We start from the raw sequence: 23401 nt of genomic DNA, 5'->3' as shown, positions 1-23401 counted from the left end.
GGGGGGGAAGAGAGGGAGGGAGGGGGAGAGAGAGTGAGGGAGGGAGGGGAAGAACGAGAGGGAGGGAGGGGGAGAGAGAGAGAGAGGGAGATGAAGGGACATACAACATGACTGAAGCGAGTGTGTGTGTGTGTGTGTGCATGCCCTCACCATGGCCCCGGTCTCTGCGTGTGTCTGCCAGACGCTCCCTCAGTCTGGACGCCTGCTGCTCTCTGCGCCTCAACTCTGCCCCCTGCTGGACACACCGGGACTGCAGCCGAGACGACTGCAGGACACAGGGAGGGGAGGAGGGGGCAGAGGTCAACATCAGATCTCTCAGGCCTGTCTCTCTCTCTCACACACACACACACCTCACCTTCTCCCTCTCTCGTCTCAGTGCGTCTTGAATCCTGGCAATGTGTTGCTCCTTCTCAGACAGCTGCTCCTGTACAAGGCAATTTGATTCTTTCAGACTGGACGGGTTCAGGTATACATGACGACACACACACACACGGCAAAGGTAAACAAAAATACGTTTGATTTCTCCCCCACCCCCACCCCTCACAGTACCTTGAGTGAGGGTCCCCGCACCTTCCTCTCGTCTCTACCTGCCCACCAGGAGGTGCTGTGGGAGGTCTCACTGAAGGACGAGCCGGGCTCCCTGCTAAGCAGGAAGGTGTCCTGGAGGTCTGGGGGGGGGAAGGAAGGATGCAACAGCAAGACTGAGAAAGGAGGATGAGTTCAAGACCAAAGACCTGAAAGAGGACATATTGTTTGTAAAGTGTTTGTGTGTGCACGTAAACACAGTTTACCTGAGAACTCCTGGCCCCTCCTCAGGGCCCCTGGCCGTCTCTGCCCACGCTTAGACATCTGTGGCAGTGCTGGTGTGTGGTCTCACCTGGACAGGAAGGGTGTTGACCTGTGTGTTGACCTGTGTGTAGTCTCACCTGGACAGGAAGGGTGTTGACCTGTGTGTAGTCTCACCTGGAAGATTCCTCTCAGGTGGTGGCACTCTGGTTAATTATCTGCCTCGTTAAGGAGTTGATTGACTGGGATTATCCCAGTTAATTAGCTGTAGTCACTGGAGTTGATATGGCAGCTAAATACAACAGTGTGATGAGTCAAAACTGTCTATAAACACCTGTTAATTAATAGGATATCAAATCTATTTAATAGGATATTAAATAACACAGACACAAAGAAACACAGACACATGGAATTTTTAGTCGTAGAAGAAATGTATTGTTTCATCCATTCACGCAGTAGTGTAGGGTAAGGCGCAGGAGATGCAGGCACACAGCCGAACACAACATGGCGATGACACAGCGCCCCTATCAGGGACGAGCACCGGAACACCTCAGGTGACGACGATGTCACCACAGGGTCGTTAGGGAGCCAGCAGTGGCGTTGTTAAGGAGGGGGTGGAGCCAGCAGGGGCGTTGTTAAGGAGGGGGTGGAGCCAGCAGTGGCGTTGTTAAGGAGGGGGTGGAGCCAGCAGGGGCGTTGTTAAGGAGGGGGTGGGGAGGGCTCCTGGCGTGGACGTTAAAACAATAGGTACGTTTGACTTCATGCAGCGCCGGCGTCGCCTGCAGCCCGGCTGACTTGAAGCAGCCAATGGCATTCTCAACTTCAAGGCAGCCGCCTGGAGCCGGCTTTCTTCGCCGCCGGTGCTGCATGAAGTCGAACACACCTACTGTTACCCTGTAACCTAAATGACATGAAACCAGGATGCCTTGCCACACCAGCATGACGGCTGGTGCTGGTGGACCTCGTAGTATAGCTGTAATCGGGGGGTCTAGAGTGAAGTTGTGGGCTTGCTGGGAATTTTACAAGGCCTCTCTTCCTCCGCCTCGTGTTGGTTGAACACCCACATACAATATGACAATTTAATATAAAGTAATTTAGTAGTGATCAAAAGGTCCTGGGTGTCACACGGGCGTCACACAGGCAACACTGCTGAGCGGAACCACGCCTAACCCAGGCCCAGCTCCCTTTTCACTTACTTTGGACGGACAGCAAATCTATTTAAAGAAATCCCTTGATTCGTGCTGGAATGCCAACATAGCATTAGAGTGAAAACAAAACAAAACAAAATGGGGGGGGTGACAGTAAAACAACAAATAAAAAAAGTGATTAAATATTGAAGAGGTATTGCCTCTTCATAGACAGGAAGGAAGTGACCATGTGACCCGGTAGCTGTGAGCAGCCTATGGGAAGATATTAAACACACACACCATCGCTTAGAAACCTGTGTGAGTGCTTGGTGTGTGTGTGCGTGTAAAAAGTGATGTATATAGGCACAAACACCCATTAACTGCTCTTAGACGAAGGCACAAGGTCTCAAAGACTTTTCTTTGTAAATGAGAGAGTTATCATACGGCCATGTGAGTAACTGAAGGTCTGTTTGTGAGGATGAAAATGGATGAAAGTTTGTTTAAGTGGATGAGAATGGATGAGGGCAAGTTTGAATAGATTATTGTATATTATGTGAGTGATTCTAGGTCCTTGTTTTGCTTCTGTGTTACATTTACAGTAGTGATAGTTTTTCATTCAGGGATGAAGTTGACAGTATGTAAGTGTGTGTGTGTGTGCGTGTGTAGGGGCATAGTAGAGGAAGGCTTGGAGCTTGTAAAATCACTGACAACGTATATGCATGCAGTCTGTAAATAACATACATACTGTACACACACTTGTGCTTGAACGCAGCATTCAACTATTCGGTGATCACAATCCTGTACATGGATGATCCGGTTCTGATTATATCTATGATCTTTATCTTTGAACCAAATGTTTGAAGTGAGCCTGGTGTTCTTCAGAATTTGACGAGGACCAAGAACCCAAACAAGTAAACACAGCCCACGCTGCATGCCAGGCACAGTAAATCAAGTGCGCCTCAACTCCAAAATGATGATGGTCCATTAATGAATGGTCTCTTAATTTGACCCGTGTTTGAAACCTGTGGTGATTGTATGGCACTGTATTCAGCTCTCTAACGCCATCCTCTGTTTCTCTCATCCCTTCATCCCTCCCAGACCAGCAGCAGAAAGAAGTACAGGGGATGCACTTGTACACAACTGCAGAGGAGGAGAGAGAGGGGGGGAGAGAGAGGGAGGGAGAGAGAGAGAGGGAGGGAGAGAGAGGGGGGGAGAGAGAGGGAGGGAGGGAGAATGAAAAAAAAAAACATTAAACTAAAGCATCTAATCACAAATCACATTACAAACACACACACAGTTGAAGCACTTCCTGGTTTAGATAATAGTTCAAATTCCTGGCAAACTGCACAAGACTGCTGCCTGTAACAAAAGGGTTCTATTCTACGGTGACAAGACATTCTGTTCTATTCCATTCTATTTCATTTCAGTCTATTAAGTTATTCTGTTCTATTACGTTATTCTGTTATATTCCATTCTATTAAATAATTATGTTCTATTCCATTCTATTGATTATGTTCTATTCCATTCTACTCTGATCCATACCTCAGAACAGGGTGCAAGACTTAGGCGGTCTGAAGGGGTTGTCACTTGATGGGACTCCCATGAGAAGAGGGTCTTTGTGAGCGTTCTGTATGCAGAAGTTCTTCAGGTCTGTCGCTGCCTGGGACACCTGTAAACACACACACAGGAAATGATAACTTTGCCATTCTCAAGAGAGTTCACTTTTAGCATTGTGTGCCAGATGAAACCGACTACTTCTACAGAATCTCATTTCCATGCGGAACCACGGTACACAAACAAACACAGACGTTTTCTGGGAATCCACAGCACACCAACTATTTGAATACATTTGCAAGTGAGATCAGAAGTTGTAGGCTACAGTTGGAATTGACAATGCCAAAAAGCAGACAGCTAATCCATTTAGGCAAACTGAAGTCACCAGGAAGTGAAGGATGAAAAATAGCTGGGCTTTTTCTGATGGGGTAGGCTACTGGGCTAGCAGCGGTTAGACCATCTGTATAAAATACGCTTCACTCAATTTAATAATGTAACGTCAGGAAAATAAAACGTATACAGTGGCGTTGATAGAAAACCACGATTAGGTATGCCCACTTGAGTTTACAAACTGGTTGGTGCAACTGAATATATTCTGAGAGGCGTCTCTTACGATTAAAACAACTAGCTCCTATTAAAACACTTTATTTTCATGCTTTAAAACCACGGTTGTCAACATTATGACCTACAGGAGCTACATTTAACACGCCAACATAAACTGTAGCAGTGTTGCTGACTTTGTACCGAAGTGTTTGGACTTGCTTACGCAAGACATCACACAGACTGTCACTTGGTCTCCCGTCTTTTGAAAAAAAAACGGTTTTCCGTGTTTAACGACGAACTGTCCACCTACCTTTATTCTCCGGACACTGGCCTCCAGCCTCAGCTGTTTGACGACTTTCTTGGCGACGACCAGGTTGCTGCTGGCGTTATTGTTTGACATGTCGGCGGCAGAAGTATGGCGGAGTGTGTGAAACTTCTGTCCCAAGTCAGACACAAGCCGAGGGTGTGTTCGATTTGATTCGCGTCAGGACTAAGTGCAACCAACGTGACCTGAAAGGACAACATTGTGTGCCCAAGAAATCCTAAAACTCATCACGACATAACAAACAGGCTAAAGAAAAACGTAAAATACAGTCAAAACAGATTTTTATTATTTCATAAAATTAATTATATTTAAATATTTGACAAGGAGTTTGTGATTTTTTGTATAAATTATTTCCCAATATTAATTTAAAAAGTTTGGTTTAAGTTTGATGAATTACTTTTTATTACGGCGGATCGGCTTTTTGTACGTGAATGATGTGTTAGTCGGCCAATGAAACTGCTTCCTTGGGCCTCGAGAACCAATCAGGTGACAGGTGGTGAAAGAGGAAGACGGGCCGTAGAGAACACACAGGAAAATGGCGCCCAGCTCGAAATCAGAAAAGGACAACAACAAACAGAAACCTCAGAGAAAGCATAAAGAACATGTCGTGAAGCTGCTCAACAGCGGAAAGGTACGGATTAGGCATAAACGCATGCTCTAGAAATGCTAGAAAACAACGCCTTTTAAAACACAGGACAAACGTTGCGATAATGTAGGCCGACATGGGTCGAGGAAGCCAATGCAGAGTGCTTTCTCTGCGGCTTGGTTAGCCTACTCTCCCTCCCGTCTCCTCGGAATACATGTTTTGTGCTTTTTTTTGTGTACATCTAGCGGATACTATGTCTTTGTTGTGTTGGTAATTCAAAGCATTGCCGATCTGGGTCTTTGCACGGTCGTTTCTTAGAGAGCTAGTGCTAACTGGGAACTTCGCTTACATTGTAAGTCTAGTTGGCTTGTCTTGGTACTGTAGCTTGATAACGACAGTCGTAAATCTGAATATGAGATTGTACAATACAGCTAGTTAGGTCCTCTCTTTTCCGTGGAGTTATTCGTGTTGGACTCTCTCACCCGCTCACTGATTTATTCATGTACGTTTTAACGTCCATCTCTTTCCCTAGCTGAATGGCCAGTTCTCTCAACGCCTCTTCCGCAAACTGCCTCCACGGGTTTGCGTCCCTTTGAAGAACATAGTCAGTGAAGAGTTCCTCAGCGCAGGGTGAGTGTGTGTGTGTCTGTGTGCGCCTTGGTCCAGGTGTGTGTGTCTGTGTGCGCCTTGGTCCAGGTGTGTGTGTGTCTGTGTGCGCCTCGGTCCAGGTGTGTGGGTGTCTGTGTGCGCCTCGGTCCAGGTGTGTGTGTGTGTGTGTGTGTCTGTGTGCGCATCGGTCCAGGTGTGTGTGTGTGTCTGTTTGCATCTCGGTTCAGGTGTGTGTGTGTGCGCCTCGGTCCAGGTGTGTGTGTGTGTGTCTGTCTGTGTGCACCTCGGTCCAGGTGTGTGTCTGTGTGCACCTCGGTCCAGGTGTGTGTGTGTCCCTCAAGCCTTTCCTGAACGTCTCCCTGTTTTCTGGCCCACAGCCACATCTTTCTAGGCTTCACCAAGTGCGGCCGGTACGTCCTCTCCTACACCAGCGACTGTGGAGAAGATGACGACTTCTCCTTCTACACCTACCATCTGTACTGGTGGGAGTTCAACATTCAGAGTCGACTAAAACAGGTGCAGCAACACACACAGGTGTGCCGTGTTTGAATCCACCACTTACATTTAGTCATTTAGCAGACGCTCTTATCCAGAGCGACTTACAGTAAGTACAGGGACATTCTCCCTGAGGCAAGTAGGGTGAAGTGCCTTGCCCAAGGGCACAACGTCATTTAGCACGTCCAGGAATCGAACCGGCAACTTTCTGATTATTAGCCCGATTCCCTAACCGCTCAGCCACCTGACCATTTACAATAGCTTCTCCTCCTCGTCTCTCCTCCTCCTGTTCATACTCCTCTCTCCCCCTTCCTTCACCTCCCCCCCCCCTCCCCCCCAGGTGCATCATGTTCGCCTGTTTTCAGGAGAGGACATCTACAGTGATCTTTACCTGACTGTGTGTGAGTGGCCCAACGACCGATCCAAGATCGTCATCTTTGGCTTCAAGTAAGACGTGTCTCCCTTGGCAACGATGTTGCACGGATGGAAATTTCAACCAAAAGAGTAACGTCTTTTTGACGTTGATTAATATCCTCCGTCTACCTTCCTGCTCCTCTTGTCTTCCCTTCGCCACCCTCCCCCTCCCTGATCCTCCCTCCCCCGTCCTCCCCCTTCTTCCTCCCCCAGTACCCGTAGCTCCAGCTCAGTGCTGATGAACCTGATGATGAGTGATGAGAACAACAGAGACATCTACATCACCATCGCCTCCATGCCTCCTGCCCTGCCCTGCTCTCACTGCTGCCCTGCCTCCACTGCCTCCACCATACGCACAGGTACACGCTCACACACACTCACTCACACCCACACAAACACTCTCTCACACACCCTCACTCTTTCTCCCCCCCCCCTCCCCAGGCAGTGGGGGGTGCCTGGAGCATGGCTATGTGCTGAACTCCAGGTACCAGGTGGTCTACCCCTTCCCCACCTTCCAGCCCGCCTTCCAGCTGAAGAAGGACCAGGTGATCCTGCTGAACACCAGCTACTCCCTGGTGGCCTGCAGTGTGTCCCTCTGCCCCGGTACACACACACACTGTCCAGACGTACACACGCCGTATACACGCACACACACTGTACACATGCACACACACACACACTGAGTTTGTAGTTACTACATGCTTGTGCCTGTGTGTGTCAACTTAAATATGTGTGTGTGTGTGTGTGCTGCTGTTGTCTATGTCTCCAGCAGGTGAGCAGGGTCAGCTGTGCCAGATTCTAAACAGGAAGAAGACTCCGCCCCCATGTGGAGAAGCCCCGCCCTCCTCGCCCTCGCTTCCAGGCTCCCCCGACTGCAAGACCCCCGCCGACAAACCCGTCCCGGCCCCTTCCCCCCCCAGCCAATCACAGCTGACGGCGGCGGCACGAGCGCGGGAGTTTGCGGCCGACCTGTTCCTCCTCGCCCAGGGACGACGGGTGGGGGGGAGGGGGGAGAGAACGCCGGGGGGAGGGGTGGGGAGGGGAGAGGGGAGCGTGGCGGAAGAGGGAGGAGAGGAGGACAGGCTGTCATCTCCACAGCCCTCCACCTCAGGCGGGAACCAAACCTCGGCAGGGTCGTCAGACCAGCAGGACGCTGTTCACTGTGACGCAGCTTCGTCCCCCGCCTCCACGTGCTCGTCGCCTCCCTCCTCCTCCTCCCCTCCGGATGGCGACGCCAGCGAGCCAGGATACGTTAGCTACACGCGGCAGCAGTACCGCCTGCAGCAGCCGGGGGCGCCAGAGCAGGACACCACAGGTCAGACATGCACCACAGAAGAAGAAGGACAGGAGAAGAGTTGGATGTTTTGTTTTTTGCATATGTTGAAAGATCTAATTAATACATTTTACTGACTCTTCCCTCTCTCTCTCTCTCTCTCTCTCTCTCTCTGTCTCTCTCTCTCACCCCCCCCTCTCTCCCCCCCCCCCTCCCTCCAGGTTATGAGGATGAGAAGGTGCAGCTGCCGGTGACAGTGAGTGACCTGAGGGGGCGGAACCTGCAGCTGGTCACAGGGCCGTACAGCGGACAGGTGTGTGTGGGGGTGATGCTGAAACAAGTGTATGTATGTGTGGAACAATTAATGCTGAAATATGGGAGTCAGATGGCTGAGCAGTTAGGGAATCGCTATTAAGGTTGCCGGTTCTATTTCCGGCCGTGCAAATTATGTTGTGTACTTGGACAAGGCACTGCACCCTACTTGCCTCGGGGGGAATGTACCTGCACTCACTAAGTCGCTCTGGATAAGAGCGTCTGCTAAATGACTATAAATGTAAATATGTGTGTGTAACAATTAATGCTGAAGTGTGTGTGTGTCAGACTGTGTGTGTGGAGCAGCTGACTTTAGACTTTGAGTATCTGATCAACGAGGTGATCAGGAGAGACGCTGCCTGGGTCGCTCAGTTCTGCTCCTTCAGCGACTACGACGTGGTCATCCTGGAGGTACACACACGCACACACTGTATACAGATACACACATGGGTACTTCTCTCTGACGTCTCATATCATCTTGTGTGTGTATATTACTCTGTGTGTGTGTGTGTGTGTGTCAGGTGTGTCCAGAGACCAACACGGTGGTTATCAACATCGGTCTGCTGCTGCTCGCCTTCTCTACAGCAGAGGAGGAACACTGCAGGTACACCTGTCTACCTGTTTACACCTCCATCACTCTACCTCTCTATCACTCTCTCTACCTCTCTATCACTCTCTCTACCTCTCTACACCTCTACCTCTGCACCTCTACCTCTCTACACCTCTATCACTCTCTCTACACCTCCATCACTCTACCTCTCTACCTCTCTCTCTACCCCTCTACCACTGTACCCCTCTACCTCTCTCTCTACCCCTCTACCTCTCTCTCTACCACTGTACTCCCTCTACCTCTTTATACCTCTCTACCCCTCTACCTCTCTCTCTACCCCTCTACCTCTCTCTCTACCTCTCTACCCCTCTACCTCTCTCTTTACCTCTCTACCCCTATATCACTATCACTCTACCTCTCTATTTATCACGTGTGTGTGTGTGCAGACCAAACACCTACCACTCCAGTCTTCAGGTCAGCTGGGACCTCAACACAGGGGCGTGTCACACCGTCGGGGGTTGGTGACCTCACGGAGGTCAAGGGTCAGACCAGGTAAACATCTCTTCCTCCTCTCGTTCTCCTTCTCTCTTTCCTTCCCAGGCGTTCTCCACAACACTGATCCTCTTCTCACTCGCTGCTTTCTTCATCTCCCTTCTTGACCTTGACCTCTCTCTCCTTCACCTACCTGTCTCACCACTCCTTCTCTACCTCTCCTCCTCCCCCCCCCCCCCCCTCTCTCTCTCTCTTCTCTCTCTCTCTCTCTCTCTCTCCTCTCTCTCTCTCTCTCTCTCTCTCATCTCTCTCTCTCTCTCTCTCTCTCTCTCTCTCTCTCTCTCTCTCTCTCTCTCTCTCTCTCTCTCTCTCTCTCTCTCTCTCTCTCTCTCTCTCTCTCTCTCTCTCTCTCTCTCTCTCTCTCTCTCTCTCTCTCTCTCTCTCTCTCCTGCAGTGCAGTGTGTGGAGCTCCTACAGAAGACGTGTATAAACACGGTGATGAAGTGGCTCGTTCCAGAGACCAGCTCCAGATACATCAACCGCATGACCAACGAGGCGCTGCACAAAGGTGTGTGTGTCTGCTGATCCTCTCACACACACACACACACAAATGCCCTATGAGGGAGATCAGAGGGGTGTTCCTCTCTAGCTCTAGATATCTACACCTTAGTTCATTACTGTTAATACTCTGTTGTTATGCTGTTATCACACCTGTCGACTTGAACCGGGAGAAATGACTGTCGTGCTGCCAAGGGGACCATGGGAAGGGTGTAACCCCCCTCCCTCTCGTCTCTGTAAGGACGTCATTTTCATGTTGTTGTTTTTATTTGTAATTTTCTTTTTGTGCATCACTGTCGCTAAATGATGATCATTTCACGGAGAGCAGAATCGGACAAAGATGATTTTAGTGAGTTTTCTCCCGTTTTTAGTTTTGTTAATGTTGTTGTAGTGTGAGTATTTCGAAGTGCGCGAGAGACCGAAATAAATCGGGCTGTGTGTGAGAGGAAGAGGCAAGGTTACTGGGAGATCGTTGTCAAGGTTACTGTGAGATCGTTGTCAAGGTTACTGTGAGATCGTTGTATGGCACTAAATGTCCGGCGGTGCTTATAAATGCTCCTTATTCAGAATCAGACTTGGTCTGACGCACCTCCACCATGGAGGGGGAGGGGGAGGGAGATGAAGGAGAGAGAGGCAGGGAGGGAGATATGGAAGGAGGGAGAGAGAGAGGGAGGGAGGGAGATGGAGGGTGTTGTGTCTGTACTGGTTGGCAGGTGTTCCAGGTTGTGATCATAACCCTTCACTCTCCTCCAGACCCAACGCTGGTGTAATACGTTTTGATAAAAAATAAAAGGATTAAAAGGTATTCTGTGGTACGTTTCAGTGTCTCCAGTGAGGAATGTGAATGTACACACACACACTGTGACACACACACACTATGTGACACATACACCCACTATGTGACACATACACCCACTATGTGACACATACACCCACTATGTGACACATACACACACTATGTGACACATACACACACTATGTGACACATACACACACTATGTGACACACACGCTAGGTGGAGTTTTTAGAAAGTCGGAAGATTGTTGTGTGTCAGATGACGAGGACACACATTTACATTTATTCATTTAGCAAACGCTTTTATCCAAAGCGACTTACAAGAGAGCTTTACAAACAGTGCATAGGTCAATGATCATAAACAACAAGATAGCCCCAAAAACATTGTCACTTGTACAGTGACACACATACGGCGACATCATCCAGCTCCTTGATCAACCTGGTAGATCTGGGGGGGCGGGAGGGGGGGGGGCGGGCGGGGGGCAGAGACAGATAGGCCGGGGGACAGAAAGGTCAGGGAAAGGTCAGGAGATAAGATAAGAGACTACAGCTGTGACATCACTTCCACCCAGACCTGATCGAGCCAATCATGTTTAATCAGACTACGGTTCAGCCTTGGTCATTGTTGCTGTAAAGGTCTCCAACCTAGCTAATCTCCCCAGGACTGTGTGTGTGTGTGTGTGTTTGTGTGTGTGTTGAGATCAGAGGGTATAAAAGAGAGGAGAGCAGAAGAACAACCAACAAGACGGAGTCACACTCAACAGAGTCCCGCCAGCCATAAGGATCAAGTTCAAGGTTCCCTTCTCACTACTATCCTCTCATCTCTCTTTCTCTCTCTCCCATCTTTCCTTTCTCTCTCATCTTTCCTTCTCACTGCTATCCTCTGTCTCATCTCTCCTTCTCTGTCCCCCTCTCACCTCTGTCTCTCTCCCTCCCTGTCTCTGTTCTCCAGCTGTGTGTCTCTCTCCTCCCTGTCTGCTGCTATGTGGAAGGCTGCAGTGCTGGTGTTTGGCCTGCTGGTGGCGCTGGTGGGCCGGGGCGAGGCCAGCGAGGGTCTGCCCTCCATCTACGGGGTGAAGCTGTGTGGGAGGGAGTTTATCAGAGCCGTCATCTTCACCTGCGGAGGGTCCCGCTGGAGGAGGTCACCTGGGGAGACAGGTGAGGACCGGGGCGAGGGGGGTATATGTGTGTGTGTGTTTGTGAGCCCGATGATGGCCCAGGGAGGGGGTGTAAATGGTGTGTGGTGTGTGTAGGTAAGGGGGCAGGTATGTTTGTTTGCGTTTCAGTGTTTCAACACACGATTCCCTCCAGGTGACCTTTCCCTCGACGGTGAAGGTGAGGCCTACAACCCCTGGAGCTCCAACTCCATCCTCGGACTCGCCAGCCATCAAAGCCCAGGCCTGGAGGCCCCAGCCCGGGCAGGGGACGCCAGAGACACGGGGTCCGCCGGAGCCGCGACCGGCTTCAACCGATTGGCTCGCTCGCCCATGTTAGAGGAAGTGCTGGAGGCTCTTCGCAGTGCGGACAGGAAGGGCCGGGACGTTGTGGTGGGGCTGTCCAACGCCTGCTGCAAGTGGGGCTGCAGCAAGAGTGAGATCAGCTCTCTGTGCTGATCTCCTACCTCTCCTCCTCCTTCTCCTCCTACCTCTCCTCCTCCTCCTCATAGCTCAAGAAAAGGATGACGGCAAACCATGCACTGACATTGTATCACTTGCTGATAGGAAATGGAGTGTTTGAATAAAATTTGTGTTTTGAAACTGGTCATGTCTATTTGTCTTTGTCTCTCTCTCTCTTTCTCTCTCTCTCTCACACACACACACACACACTGGTACAAAATGTATCTTTTATTTGTTGTTTATAGCATTTATGAAATAAAGTATCTGGTCAGTTGTGAATTTCAAATTATTATGTCAATATATTTAACTGTCATTTAAAAAAAACTTTAATTAGATGCTGTTCCTCAATTCAAGTGCCGTAGCGAATCCTAAAACGGGGCCACCGACTACGGAAGCTGAATCTGGACAAGGACGTTTTTGAACGTGCACATTGTGCAGTATTTACCGGATCCCTAACACACAATTCAAACAGAGAAATGATGATGATGTAGCTATTGAACCTGGTTAGCTTGTTCTGTATCTATCCTGAGAATATTTACGAGACACGGTCGGTTTGCAGTTGCCATTCAATCGTCAACGCTTCTACAGGACGCCAAACGAAGGGAATAAAGCTACTGTAGCTAGCGAGGTGGACACGCGTTTTAAAATCGCAAATTGCTGCAGCCAGGTAAGGTTAAGCTACCGAAAGCAAAGCTTTGGCGGTACTTTCGATACTGTTTTAGCAAGATAGCTTGCTAGCCATTGCGGATGCATTGAGTGGCTGTGCAATGAAACGTGATGTGTACTTTCTATTGTCTTGACGATTGCGCAACATTTCGAGAGTTTCTGTCATTAGCTAGCGTGATTTTAGTATTTCGCTAGCGCCAGTTAGCTTGCTTGCTAGGAATGTAATGTAAACCTAATATACCTAAGCATCCTGCGCAAAACGTGAATTTGGTGTATTGTATTCGTGCAGGATGATTCACACTCGTAACGTTCAAATTATGACTAGGCTAGCTTGATTGCATGTACCAGAAATGGTTAACGAGCCTTAGGTTAGCTAACATAATGTAGCGATGTGTTTCTCTAGCTGGCGTGTTAGCTTAGTCGGTGCGTACCTAACGTTAGATATATGTAATGACAGCTCCCAGTTACATGGTCGCTCACATGGTTGAACGCGGTGTTTTGAACACCGCTCATTATAGAGGAAACAGGGTCACAGTCATTGTCATCACTCGCGTGTGTGTGCGTGTGTGTGAGACCAGGATGGAATGGAAACCGGATGAGCAGGGTCTCCAGCAAGTTCTCCAGCTGCTGAAGGATTCTCAGTCCCCAGATACCGCTACTCAGAGATCAGTCCAGGAGGTATCCTACCAGCTGGAAGTGTGTGGGTGTGTTCATGTCCGTGTGTGTTCATGTGTGTGTGTTCAGGTATGTCCGTGTGTGTGTGTGTGTGTTGATGAACCCTCTCAGTGTAAACAGCCTCCTTAACAGCCTGTAGAAACTGGAGCAGCTCAACCAGTACCCTGACTTCAACAACTATCTCATCTTCGTCCTCACCAGCCTCAAATCTGAAGGTGAGTGTGTGTGTGTGTGTGTGTGCGCCTGTTCTTATGTCACACTCAGCCTCCCCCACCCCTCTCCAGTTGTTGTATGTTCAGGTTCTGCTGGCTGTAAAGCAAATCACCCCGTTGTGGATAATAAAGAACCTTTCCTCTTCTCCTCCTCTCCCTTCTGTGCCTCTCCTCCCCTCCTCTCCTCCCCTCCTCTCCTCCCTCCTTCCCCCAGATGAGCCGACTCGCTCCCTGAGTGGGCTGATCCTGAAGAACAATGTGAAGGCGCACTACCAGAACCTGCCCCCGGCCGTGGCCGACTTCATCAAGCAGGAATGTCTCAACAACATCGGGGATCCCTCGCCCCTCATCAGGGCCACCATCGGTGTGTGTGTCTGTGTGTGTGTCTGTGTGTGTGTTTGTGTGTGTGTTTGTGTGTGTGTCTGTGTGTGTGTGTGTTCTGCTGGTGAGTCTGAAGATGAAGATGGCTGTGTTCCCCTAGAGTGTGTGTGGGTGTGTGTGAAAGGAGATATGTGATACAGAGAGAGCCATGCAGATGTGTGTGTGTGTGTGTTCTGATAGTGAATCAGTGTGTGGGTGTTTTAGCAGGTAATGGACTTTGTCTGTGTAGGAGTGTATATTCATCAGGAAACATTTGGGCTTGTGTGTGTGTGCGTGCAGGGATACTGATCACGACCATAGCCTCTAAAGGAGAGCTCCAGACCTGGCCAGACCTGCTTCCTCAGCTGTGTAACCTGCTCAACTCTGAGGACTACAACACCTGCGAGGTCTCACTCACACACACTCTCACACACACACACCTACTCTCTCCATGTAATGTTAGCAAAAGCACTTATATAATCAAATCTCCCTCTGTTGCTTACTGTCCCTCTCTGTCTTGCCATTTCCCCTCCCTCCCTTCCTCCCTCCCTCCCTCCCCCCGTTCCTTCCTCCCTCCCTCCCCAGGGTTCTTTCGGAGCTCTTCAGAAGATCTGTGAGGACTCGTCTGAGCTGCTGGACAGTGATGCTCTCAACCGGCCCCTCAACATCATGATCCCCAAGTTCCTGCAGTTCTTCAAACACTGCAGCCCCAAGATCAGGTCAAGATCAGATCCCAGCCCGCTTCTCTCCCCCCTCTCTCTTTTTCTGCCCGTTATTTATCTAGGTCTCTTTACTGGTGTATTGTGTTGTTGTATTGTTGTTAAACACATATATCTGCCCCCCCCCTCCTCCTCCCCCTCTCCTCCTCCCTCCCCCCTCCTCCTCCCCCTCTCCTCCTCCACCTCCAGGTCACATGCCATCGCATGTGTCAACCAGTTCATCATCAACAGAGCTCAAGCTCTCATGGATAACATAGACACCTACATAGAGGTAAGAACCTCTCTCTCCTCTCCTCTCTCTCCTCTTATCTACTACTCCTCTTCTCTCTCTCCTCCTCATCTCCTCTCTCTACTACTCCTCTCCTCTCTACTCCTCTCCTCTCTACTCCTCTCCTCTACTCCTCTCCTCTCTACTCCTCCTCTCTACTCCTCTCCTCTCTACTCCTCTCTACTCCTCTCCTCTCTCTACTACTCCTCTCCTCTCTACTCCTCTCCTCTCTACTCCTCCTCTCTACTCCTCTCCTCTCTACTCCTCTCCTCTCTCTACTCCTCCTCATCTCCTCTCTCTACTCATCCTCTCCTCCTCATCTCCTCTCTCCTCCTCATCTCCTCTCTCCTCCTCCTTTCCTCTCTCCTTCTCTCCCCCCCTTGCAGAGTCTGTTTGCTCTGGCGGGTGATGAGGACTCGGAGGTGAGGAAGAACGTGTGCAGGGCTCTGGTCATGCTGCTGGAGGTCCGCATCGACCGCCTCATCCCCCACATGCACAGCATCATCCAGGTAGGCCGACTCCTGAGCCCTGGACAGCACACTCGCCTCTCTTTCGTTGGCTTTTTAAAATCTTGTCTCTGCCTCATCCTGTCTCTCCTTTTCTCCCTCTGTCCCTCCCTCCCCCCCTTGTCTCCCCCTGTATGCAGTACATGCTCCAGAGGACCCAGGACCCTGATGAGAACGTGTCTCTGGAGGCCTGTGAGTTCTGGCTCACCTTGGCAGAGCAGCCTGTCTGCAAGGAGGCCCTGTCTGGACACCTGGTGCAGTGAGTACACACACACACACCTGTTGCAGTGAGTACACATACGCTTATATACACACACACACACAAACCTTCAAAGATTCACGAAACACCTTTACACGTCTCCATGTCACCATGCCAACATGTCACCATGCCAACATGTCACCATGCCAACATGTCTCCATGCCGCGTGTCTCAGTCCAGTTCTCTGCTCTCCCCCAGACTAATCCCCATCCTGGTGAACGGGATGAAGTACTCTGAGATCGACATCATCCTCTTGAAGGTGAGTCCTGCGGTTCCTCCCTGTAGTCTGACCAGGCGGGGGGAGGGGGGGAGTGGGGGAGGAGTACTGTACAACCTGGTCTGTTGGGAGTGAGTTATATAACCTCTGTGTACCTGACCCCCCCCTCCCTCCCCTCCCCCCAGGGGGACGTGGAGGAGGACGAGGCGGTCCCTGACAGCGAGCAGGACATCAAGCCCCGGTTCCACCGCTCTCGCACCGTCACCCTGCAGCACGAGGGCGGGGGGGGCGAGGATGACGAGGACATCGACGAGGACGACGAGGATGACGACGACACGCTGTCCGACTGGAACCTGCGTGAGTGACGCCGGCCAATCAGAGAGAGGCCGGCCAATCAGAGAGAGGCCGGCCAATCAGAGAGAGGCCGGCCAATCAGAGAGAGGCCGGCCAATCAGAGAGAGGCCGGCCAATCAGAGAGAGGCCGGCCAATCAGAGAGAGGCCGGCCAATCAGAGAGAGGCCGGCCAATCAGAGAGAGGCCGGCCAATCAGAGAGAGGCCGGCCAATCAGAGAGAGGCCGGCCAATCAGAGAGAGGCCGGCCAATCAGAGAGAGGCCGGCCAATCAGAGAGAGGCCGGCCAATCAGAGAGAGGCCGGCCAATCAGAGAGAGGCCGGCCAATCAGAGAGAGGCCGGCCAATCAGAGAGAGGCCGGCCAATCAGAGAGAGGACACCCAAAGACTAGGGTCTAGAAACCTGCTCTATTCACACTCTCTCTGCTACCCCCCTCCTCTCTTTTCTTTCTCTCTCCCTTCCCTACTACCCCCACCTCTTTCTCTCTCTCTCTCTCTCTCCCCCCTCTTCCCCCCTCCAGGGAAGTGTTCGGCGGCGGCCCTGGATGTGCTGGCTAACGTGTTCCGTGACGACCTGCTGCCCCACCTGCTGCCCCTGCTGAAGGGCCTGCTGTTCCACCCCGACTGGGTCGTCAAGGAGTCCGGCATCCTGGTGCTGGGCGCCATCGCTGAGGGTGAGACTACAGCCCCCACCATCCTCTCTGGCTACCTGGAGGACTACAGTTCCCACCATCCTCTCTGGCTACATGGAGGACTACAGTTCCCATGATCCTCTCTGGCTACCTGGAGGACTACAGTTCCCACCATTCTCTCTGGCTACCTGGAGGACTACAGTTCCCATGATCCCCTGTCTTCTAAACCCTTTTCCCCATGTCTCTCCTTCCTCCCTCCTCCCCCAGGCTGCATGCAGGGCATGCTGCCCTACCTGCCCGAGCTGATGCCCCACCTGGTGCAGAGTCTGTGTGATAAGAAGGCCCTGGTACGCTCTATCTCCTGCTGGACGCTGAGCCGCTACGCCCACTGGGTGGTCAGCCAGCCGCCCGACTCCTCCCTCAAGCCCCTGATGACCGCTCTGCTGCAGCGCATCCTGGACAGCAACAAGAGGGTGCAGGAGGCCGCCTGCAGGTGTGTGTGAGGAGGTGGAGGGGGAAGGTGTGTGTGAGGAGGTGGAGGGGGAAGGTGTGTGTGTGTGAGGAGGTGGAGGGGGAAGGTGTGTGTGAGGAGGTGGAGGGGGAAGGTGTGTGTGTGTGAGGAGGTGGAGGGGGAAGGTGTGTGTGTGTGTGTGTGTGAGGAGGTGGAGGGGGAAGGTGTGTGTGTGTGAGGAGGTGGAGGGGGAAGGTGTGTGTGTGTGTGTGTGTGAGGAGGTGGAGGGGGAAGGTGTGTGTGTGTGAGGAGGTGGAGGGGGAAGGTGTGTGTGAGGAGGTGGAGGGGGAAGGTGTGTGTGTGTGTGTGTGTGTGAGGAGGTGGAGGGGGAAGGTGTGTGTGAGGAGGTGGAGGGGGAAGGTGTGTGTGTGTGTGTGTGTGTGTGTGAGGAGGTGGAGGGGGAAGGTGTGTGTGTGTGTGTGGAGGTGGAGGGGGAGGGGGAAGGTGTGTGTGTGTGTGTGAGGAGGGGGAAGGTGTGTGTGTGTGTGTGTGAGGAGGTGGAGGGGGAAGGTGTGTGTGAGGAGGTGGAGGGGGAAGGTGTGTGTGTGTGTGTGAGGAGGTGGAGGGGGAAGGTGTGTGTGTGTGTGTGTGTGTGTGAGGAGGTGGAGGGGGAAGGTGTGTGTGAGGAGGTGGAGGGGGAAGGTGTGTGTGTGTGTGTGTGTGAGGAGGTGGTGGAGGGGGAAGGTGTGTGTGAGGAGGTGGAGGGGGAAGGTGTGTGTGTGTGTGTGTGTGAGGAGGTGGAGGGGGAAGGTGTGTGTGTGTGTGTGTGAGGAGGTGGAGGGGGAAGGTGTGTGTGAGGAGGTGGAGGGGGAAGGTGTGTGTGTGTGTGAGGAGGTGGAGGGGGAAGGTGTGTGTGTGTGAGCAGGTGGAGGGGGAAGGTGTGTGTGAGGAGGTGGAGGGGGAAGGTGTGTGTGTTTGAGGAGCTGGAGGGGGAAGGTGTGTGTGTGTGTGTGTGTGTGTGTGTGAGGAGGTGGAGGGGGAAGGTGTGTGTGAGGAGGTGGAGGGGGAAGGTGTGTGTGTGTTTGAGGAGCTGGGGGGGGAAGGTGTGTGTGTGTGTGTGTGTGTGTGTGAGGAGGTGGTGGAGGGGGAAGGTGTGTGTGAGGAGGTGGAGGGGGAAGGTGTGTGTGTGTGTGTGTGTGTGTGTGTGAGGAGGTGGAGGGGGAAGGTGTGTGTGTGTGTGTGTGTGTGTGTGTGAGGAGGTGGAGGGGGAAGGTGTGTGTGTGTGTGTGGAGGGGGAGGGGGAGGGGGAAGGTGTGTGTGTGTGTGTGAGGAGGGGGAAGGTGTGTGTGTGTGTGTGTGAGGAGGTGGAGGGGGAAGGTGTGTGTGAGGAGGTGGAGGGGGAAGGTGTGTGTGTGTGTGAGGAGGTGGAGGGGGAAGGTGTGTGTGTGTGTGTGTGTGTGTGTGAGGAGGTGGAGGGGGAAGGTGTGTGTGAGGAGGTGGAGGGGGAAGGTGTGTGTGTGTGTGTGTGTGAGGAGGTGGTGGAGGGGGAAGGTGTGTGTGAGGAGGTGGAGGGGGAAGGTGTGTGTGTGTGTGTGTGTGAGGAGGTGGAGGGGGAAGGTGTGTGTGTGTGTGTGTGTGTGTGTGAGGAGGTGGAGGGGGAAGGTGTGTGTGAGGAGGTGGAGGGGGAAGGTGTGTGTGTGTGTGAGGAGGTGGAGGGGGAAGGTGTGTGTGTGTGAGCAGGTGGAGGGGGAAGGTGTGTGTGAGGAGGTGGAGGGGGAAGGTGTGTGTGTTTGAGGAGCTGGAGGGGGAAGGTGTGTGTGTGTGTGTGTGTGTGTGTGTGTGAGGAGGTGGAGGGGGAAGGTGTGTGTGAGGAGGTGGAGGGGGAAGGTGTGTGTGTGTTTGAGGAGCTGGGGGGGGAAGGTGTGTGTGTGTGTGTGTGTGTGAGGAGGTGGTGGAGGGGGAAGGTGTGTGTGAGGAGGTGGAGGGGGAAGGTGTGTGTGTGTGTGTGTGTGTGTGTGTGAGGAGGTGGAGGGGGAAGGTGTGTGTGTGTGTGTGTGTGTGTGAGGAGGTGGAGGGGGAAGGTGTGTGTGAGGAGGTGGAGGGGGAAGGTGTGTGTGTGTGTGTGTTTGAGGAGCTGGAGGGGGAAGGTGTGTGTGTGTGAGGAGGTGGTGGTGGAGGGGGAAGGTGTGTGTGAGGAGGTGGAGGGGGAAGGTGTGTGTGTGTGTGTGTGTGTGTGAGGAGGTGGAGGGGGAAGGTGTGTGTGTGTGTGAGGAGGTGGAGGGGGAAGGTGTGTGTGTGTGTGTGTGTGTGTGTGAGGAGGTGGAGGGGGAAGGTGTGTGTGTGTGTGAGGAGGTGGAGGGGGAAGGTGTGTGTGTGTGTTTGAGGAGGTGGAGGTGGAGGGGGAAGGTGTGTGTGGACTTTGTGTACATCCCCTCTTAGACGTAACCTCCCTCTCCTGTCCCTCTCTCCCCCCCAGTGCGTTTGCCACCCTGGAGGAGGAGGCGTGCACTGAGCTGGTCCCCTACCTGAGCTTCATCCTGGACACGCTGGTGTTCGCCTTCGGGAAGTACCAGCACAAGAACCTGCTGATCCTGTACGACGCCATCGGGACGCTGGCCGACTCTGTGGGACACCACCTCAACCAGCCGGTACACACACACACACACACACACCACCTCAACTAGCCTGAAGGTAGAGAACTCTCACTCATAAACACACATACTCTGACGTATATGTCACCTCCCTCCCTCCCTCCAGGAGTACATCCAGAAGCTGATGCCTCCTCTCATAGCCAAGTGGAACGAGCTGAAGGATGAAGACAAGGACCTGTTCCCCCTGCTGGAGGTGAGGAGGCTCCTGTTGTTCCTTAGCTCTCTCTCTCTCTCCTTCTCCCTCTCTCACTCTCTCTCTCTCTCTCTCTCCTTCTCCCTCTCTCACTCTCTCTCTCTCTCTCTCTCCTTCTCCCTCTCTCACTCTGTCTCTCTCTCCTTCTCCCTCTCTCACTCTGTCTCTCTCTCCTTCTCCCTCTCTCACTCTGTCTCTCTCTCCTTCTCCCTCTCTCACTCTGTCTCTCTCTCCTTCTCCCTCTCTCACTGTCTCTCACTCTCTCTCGTCTCCCTCTCTCACTCTGTCTCTCTCTCCTTCTCCCTCTCTCACTCTGTCTCTCTCTCCTTCTCCCTCTCTCATCTCCCTCCAACCCTCCTCCTTTTCTCTCTCCCTCCCTCAGTGTTTGTCGTCGGTTGCCACGGCGCTGCAGAGTGGTTTCCTGCCGTACTGTGAGCCTGTCTACCAGCGCTGTGTCACCCTGGTACAGAAGACCCTGGCCCAGGCCATGGTGAGACCACACACACACACACACACACAGAGCACTGTCACCCTGGTACAGAAGACCCTGGCCCAGGCCATGGTGAGACCACACACACACACAGAGCACTGTCACCCTGGTACAGAAGACCCTGGCCCAGGCCATGGTGAGACCACACACACACACACACACAGAGCACTGTCACCCTGGTACAGAAGACCCTGGCCCAGGCCATGGTGAGACCACACACACACACACACACACACACACAGAGCACTGTCACCCTGGTACAGAAGACCCTGGCCCAGGCCATGGTGAGACCACACACACACACACGCGTACATTCATGGTCTGTGACACTGACATGGTCACAAATAACTGTTCTCTTACCCTCCCCCCCTCCCTCCCTCCTCCAGATGTACAGCCAGCAGCCTGACCAGTACGAGGCTCCGGATAAGGACTTCATGATCGTGGCTCTGGACCTGCTGAGCGGGCTGGCTGAGGGGCTGGGGGTCCACGTGGACACGCTGGTGTCCCACTCCAACATCATGACCCTGCTCTTCCAGTGCATGCAGGTCAGGGGGGGGGGGGTGGAGTGCGGGATAGAGGGTGTGTTGTGTGTGTGTGTGTGTGTGTGTGTGTGTGGAGGAAGTGTGTGTGTGTTTACGTGTGTGTGTGTATCTCCAGGACACAATGCCGGAGGTGAGACAGAGTTCGTTTGCGTTGCTAGGAGACCTGACCAAGGCTTGTTTCCCCCACGTCAAACCCTGCATAGGTAACCTCTCCTCCTCTCCTGTCCTCCTCTCCTCTCCTACTCTCCTGTCCTCCTCTCCTCCTCTCCTTCTCTCCTCTCCTCTCCTCCTCTCCTGTCCTCCTCTCCTCCTCTCCTGTCCTCCTCTCCTCCTCTCCTGTCCTCCTCCTCTCCTCTCCTCCTGTCCTCCTCTCCTCCTCTCCTTCTCTCCTCTCCTCTCCTCCTCTCCTCTCCTCCTCTCCTCCTCTCCTGTCCTCCTCTCCTCCTCTCCTCTCCTCCTCTCCTCTCCTCTCCTCCTCTCCTCTCCTCTCCTCTTCTCCTCTCCTCCTTTCCCCTCCTCTCCTCTTGTTCCAGGCCTTGTTATTAAAGTACCTGTTATCGTGTGTGTCCCCAGCTGAGTTCATGCCCATCTTGGGAACCAACCTGAACCCTGAGTTCATCTCTGTGTGCAACAACGCCACCTGGGCCATCGGAGAGATCAGCATGCAGACTGGTGAGTGTGTGTGTGTGTGTGCGTGAACGCCACCTGGGCCATCGGAGAGATCAGCATGCAGACTGGTGAGTGTGTGTGTGTGTGTGTGTGTGTTTGTTTGTTCGTAAGTGTATTCACCAGTGTAATACAACTTTGTGTGTTTCGCTTGAAAGCGAAATGTCTGAAGTTAGAAGACTGGAGGATGTTTTGTTCAGTGTGCCTCCACCCCTCCCACCCCCTCCACCACCTCCTCCCTCCCCCTCCACCACCTCCTCCCTCCCCCTCCACCACCTCCTCCCCACCACCCCTCCCTCCCCCTCCACCACCTCCTCCCTCCCCCTCCACCACCTCCTCCCCCTCCACCACCACCCTCCTCCCCCTCCACCACCTCCTCCCTCCCCCACCACCTCCTCCCTCCCCCTCCACCACCTCCTCCCCACCACCCCTCCCTCCCCCTCCACCACCTCCTCCCACCCCCTCCACCACCTCCTCCCTCCCCCTCCACCACCTCCTCCCCACCACCCCTCCCTCCCCCTCCACCACCTCCTCCCTCCCCCTCCACCACCTCCTCCCTCCACCACCTCCTCCCTCCCCTCCACCACTCCTCCCTCCACCACCTCCTCCCTCCCCCTCCACCACCTCCTCCCCACCACCCCTCCCTCCCCCTCCACCACCTCCTTCCCACCCCCTCCACCACCCCCTCCCCACCCCCTCCACCACCCCCTCCCCACCCCCTCCACCACCCCCTCCCTCCCCCTCCTCCCTCCCCCTCCTCCCCACCCCCTCCACCACCTCCTCCCCACCCCCTCCACCACCTCCTCCCCACCCCCTCCACCACCCCCTCCCTCCCCTCCTCCCTCCCCCTCCACCACCCCCTCCCCACCCCCTCCACCACCCCCTCCCTCCCCCTCCTCCCTCCCCCTCCACCACCCCTCCACCACCCCCTCCCTCCCCCTCCTCCCTCCCCTCCTCCCACCCCTCCACCACCTCCTCCCCACCCCCTCCACCACCTCCTCCCCACCCCCTCCACCACCCCCTCCCTCCTCCCTCCCCCTCCACCACCCCTCCCCACCCCCTCCACCACCCCCTCCCTCCCCTCCTCCCTCCCCCTCCTCCCCACCCCCTCCACCACCTCCTCCCCACCCCCTCCACCACCTCCTCCCCACCCCCTCCACCACCCCCTCCCTCCCCCTCCTCCCTCCCCCTCCACCACCCCCTCCCCACCCCCTCCACCACCCCCTCCCTCCCCCTCCTCCCACCCCCTCCACCCCACCCCCTCCACCACCTCCTCCCCACCCCCTCCACCACCCCCTCCCTCCCCCTCCTCCCTCCCCCTCCACCACCCCCTCCCCACCCCCTCCACCACCCCCTCCCTCCCCCTCCTCCCTCCCCCTCCTCCCCACCCCCTCCACCACCTCCTCCCTCCCCCTCCTCAGGAGTGGAAATGCAGCCATATGTGTCTCTGGTTCTGAACCAGCTGGTGGAGATCATCAACAGACCCAACACTCCCAAGACCCTTCTGG

The 23401-nt window shown here is 53.7% G+C and overlaps 5 protein-coding genes across 5 annotated transcripts in view; 3 read left to right on the top strand and 2 right to left on the bottom strand.

Moving 5' to 3' along the window:
- si:ch211-286b5.4 (afadin- and alpha-actinin-binding protein) overlaps nt 1-1067 on the bottom strand; it is a 3563-nt gene extending 2496 nt beyond the window's left edge. The window contains 5 exon segments of the mRNA XM_062448929.1: nt 105-265; nt 356-424; nt 550-668; nt 792-877; nt 927-1067. Coding sequence (XP_062304913.1) covers nt 105-265; nt 356-424; nt 550-668; nt 792-849 — 407 coding nt within the window. The 5' untranslated portion in view covers nt 850-877; nt 927-1067.
- Nucleotides 1068-1198: 131 nt separating this feature from the next.
- Nucleotides 1199-4476, bottom strand: LOC134008630 (guanine nucleotide-binding protein G(I)/G(S)/G(O) subunit gamma-5-like). The gene is made up of 3 exons (XM_062448106.1): nt 4321-4476; nt 3456-3582; nt 1199-3053 (listed from the first exon to the last, which is right to left on the bottom strand). Exons 1-2 carry the CDS (start codon nt 4408-4410, stop codon nt 3457-3459), a joined length of 216 nt encoding a protein of 71 aa, XP_062304090.1. The 5' UTR covers nt 4411-4476; the 3' UTR covers nt 1199-3053; nt 3456.
- Nucleotides 4477-4810: 334 nt separating this feature from the next.
- dcaf15 (DDB1 and CUL4 associated factor 15) lies at nt 4811-9676 on the top strand. Its single transcript, XM_062448531.1, is given in 14 exon segments — nt 4811-4966; nt 5454-5551; nt 5908-6046; nt 6366-6472; nt 6653-6798; nt 6881-7042; nt 7209-7754; nt 7934-8025; nt 8313-8435; nt 8546-8628; nt 9021-9087; nt 9089-9126; nt 9526-9545; nt 9548-9676. Coding segments are annotated over 14 exon segments (1821 nt in total). The 5' UTR covers nt 4811-4870; the 3' UTR covers nt 9652-9676.
- A 1454-nt stretch (nt 9677-11130) lies between these two features.
- Nucleotides 11131-12180, top strand: rln3b (relaxin 3b). Its single transcript, XM_062448239.1, has 3 exons — nt 11131-11214; nt 11372-11577; nt 11731-12180. The coding sequence occupies exons 2-3, from the start codon at nt 11403-11405 to the stop codon at nt 12030-12032; spliced, it is 477 nt and encodes a 158-aa protein (XP_062304223.1). The 5' UTR covers nt 11131-11214; nt 11372-11402; the 3' UTR covers nt 12033-12180.
- A 243-nt stretch (nt 12181-12423) lies between these two features.
- The window catches only part of tnpo2b (transportin 2b), a 13664-nt gene continuing 2686 nt past the window's right edge, over nt 12424-23401 (top strand). The window contains exons 1-20 of the mRNA XM_062448226.1: nt 12424-12702; nt 13280-13379; nt 13516-13591; nt 13803-13952; nt 14249-14355; nt 14534-14667; nt 14857-14938; nt 15322-15444; nt 15582-15700; nt 15899-15959; nt 16103-16274; nt 16790-16942; nt 17168-17393; nt 19828-19999; nt 20109-20195; nt 20578-20685; nt 21072-21230; nt 21343-21430; nt 21801-21899; nt 23315-23401. The exon at nt 23315-23401 is cut by the window's right edge and continues 6 nt beyond it. Of these exons, the coding sequence (XP_062304210.1) occupies nt 13281-13379; nt 13516-13591; nt 13803-13952; nt 14249-14355; nt 14534-14667; nt 14857-14938; nt 15322-15444; nt 15582-15700; nt 15899-15959; nt 16103-16274; nt 16790-16942; nt 17168-17393; nt 19828-19999; nt 20109-20195; nt 20578-20685; nt 21072-21230; nt 21343-21430; nt 21801-21899; nt 23315-23401 (2302 nt within the window). The 5' untranslated portion in view covers nt 12424-12702; nt 13280. The remainder of the gene's footprint in view (nt 12703-13279; nt 13380-13515; nt 13592-13802; nt 13953-14248; nt 14356-14533; nt 14668-14856; nt 14939-15321; nt 15445-15581; nt 15701-15898; nt 15960-16102; nt 16275-16789; nt 16943-17167; nt 17394-19827; nt 20000-20108; nt 20196-20577; nt 20686-21071; nt 21231-21342; nt 21431-21800; nt 21900-23314) is intronic.

The sequence above is a fragment of the Osmerus eperlanus genome, chromosome 22 (genome assembly GCF_963692335.1).
Source record: "Osmerus eperlanus chromosome 22, fOsmEpe2.1, whole genome shotgun sequence".
Classification (NCBI taxonomy): domain Eukaryota; kingdom Metazoa; phylum Chordata; class Actinopteri; order Osmeriformes; family Osmeridae; genus Osmerus; species Osmerus eperlanus.
Note: the sequence above shows the minus strand (reverse complement) of the source record. Positions and strands in the feature narration are given on the sequence as shown.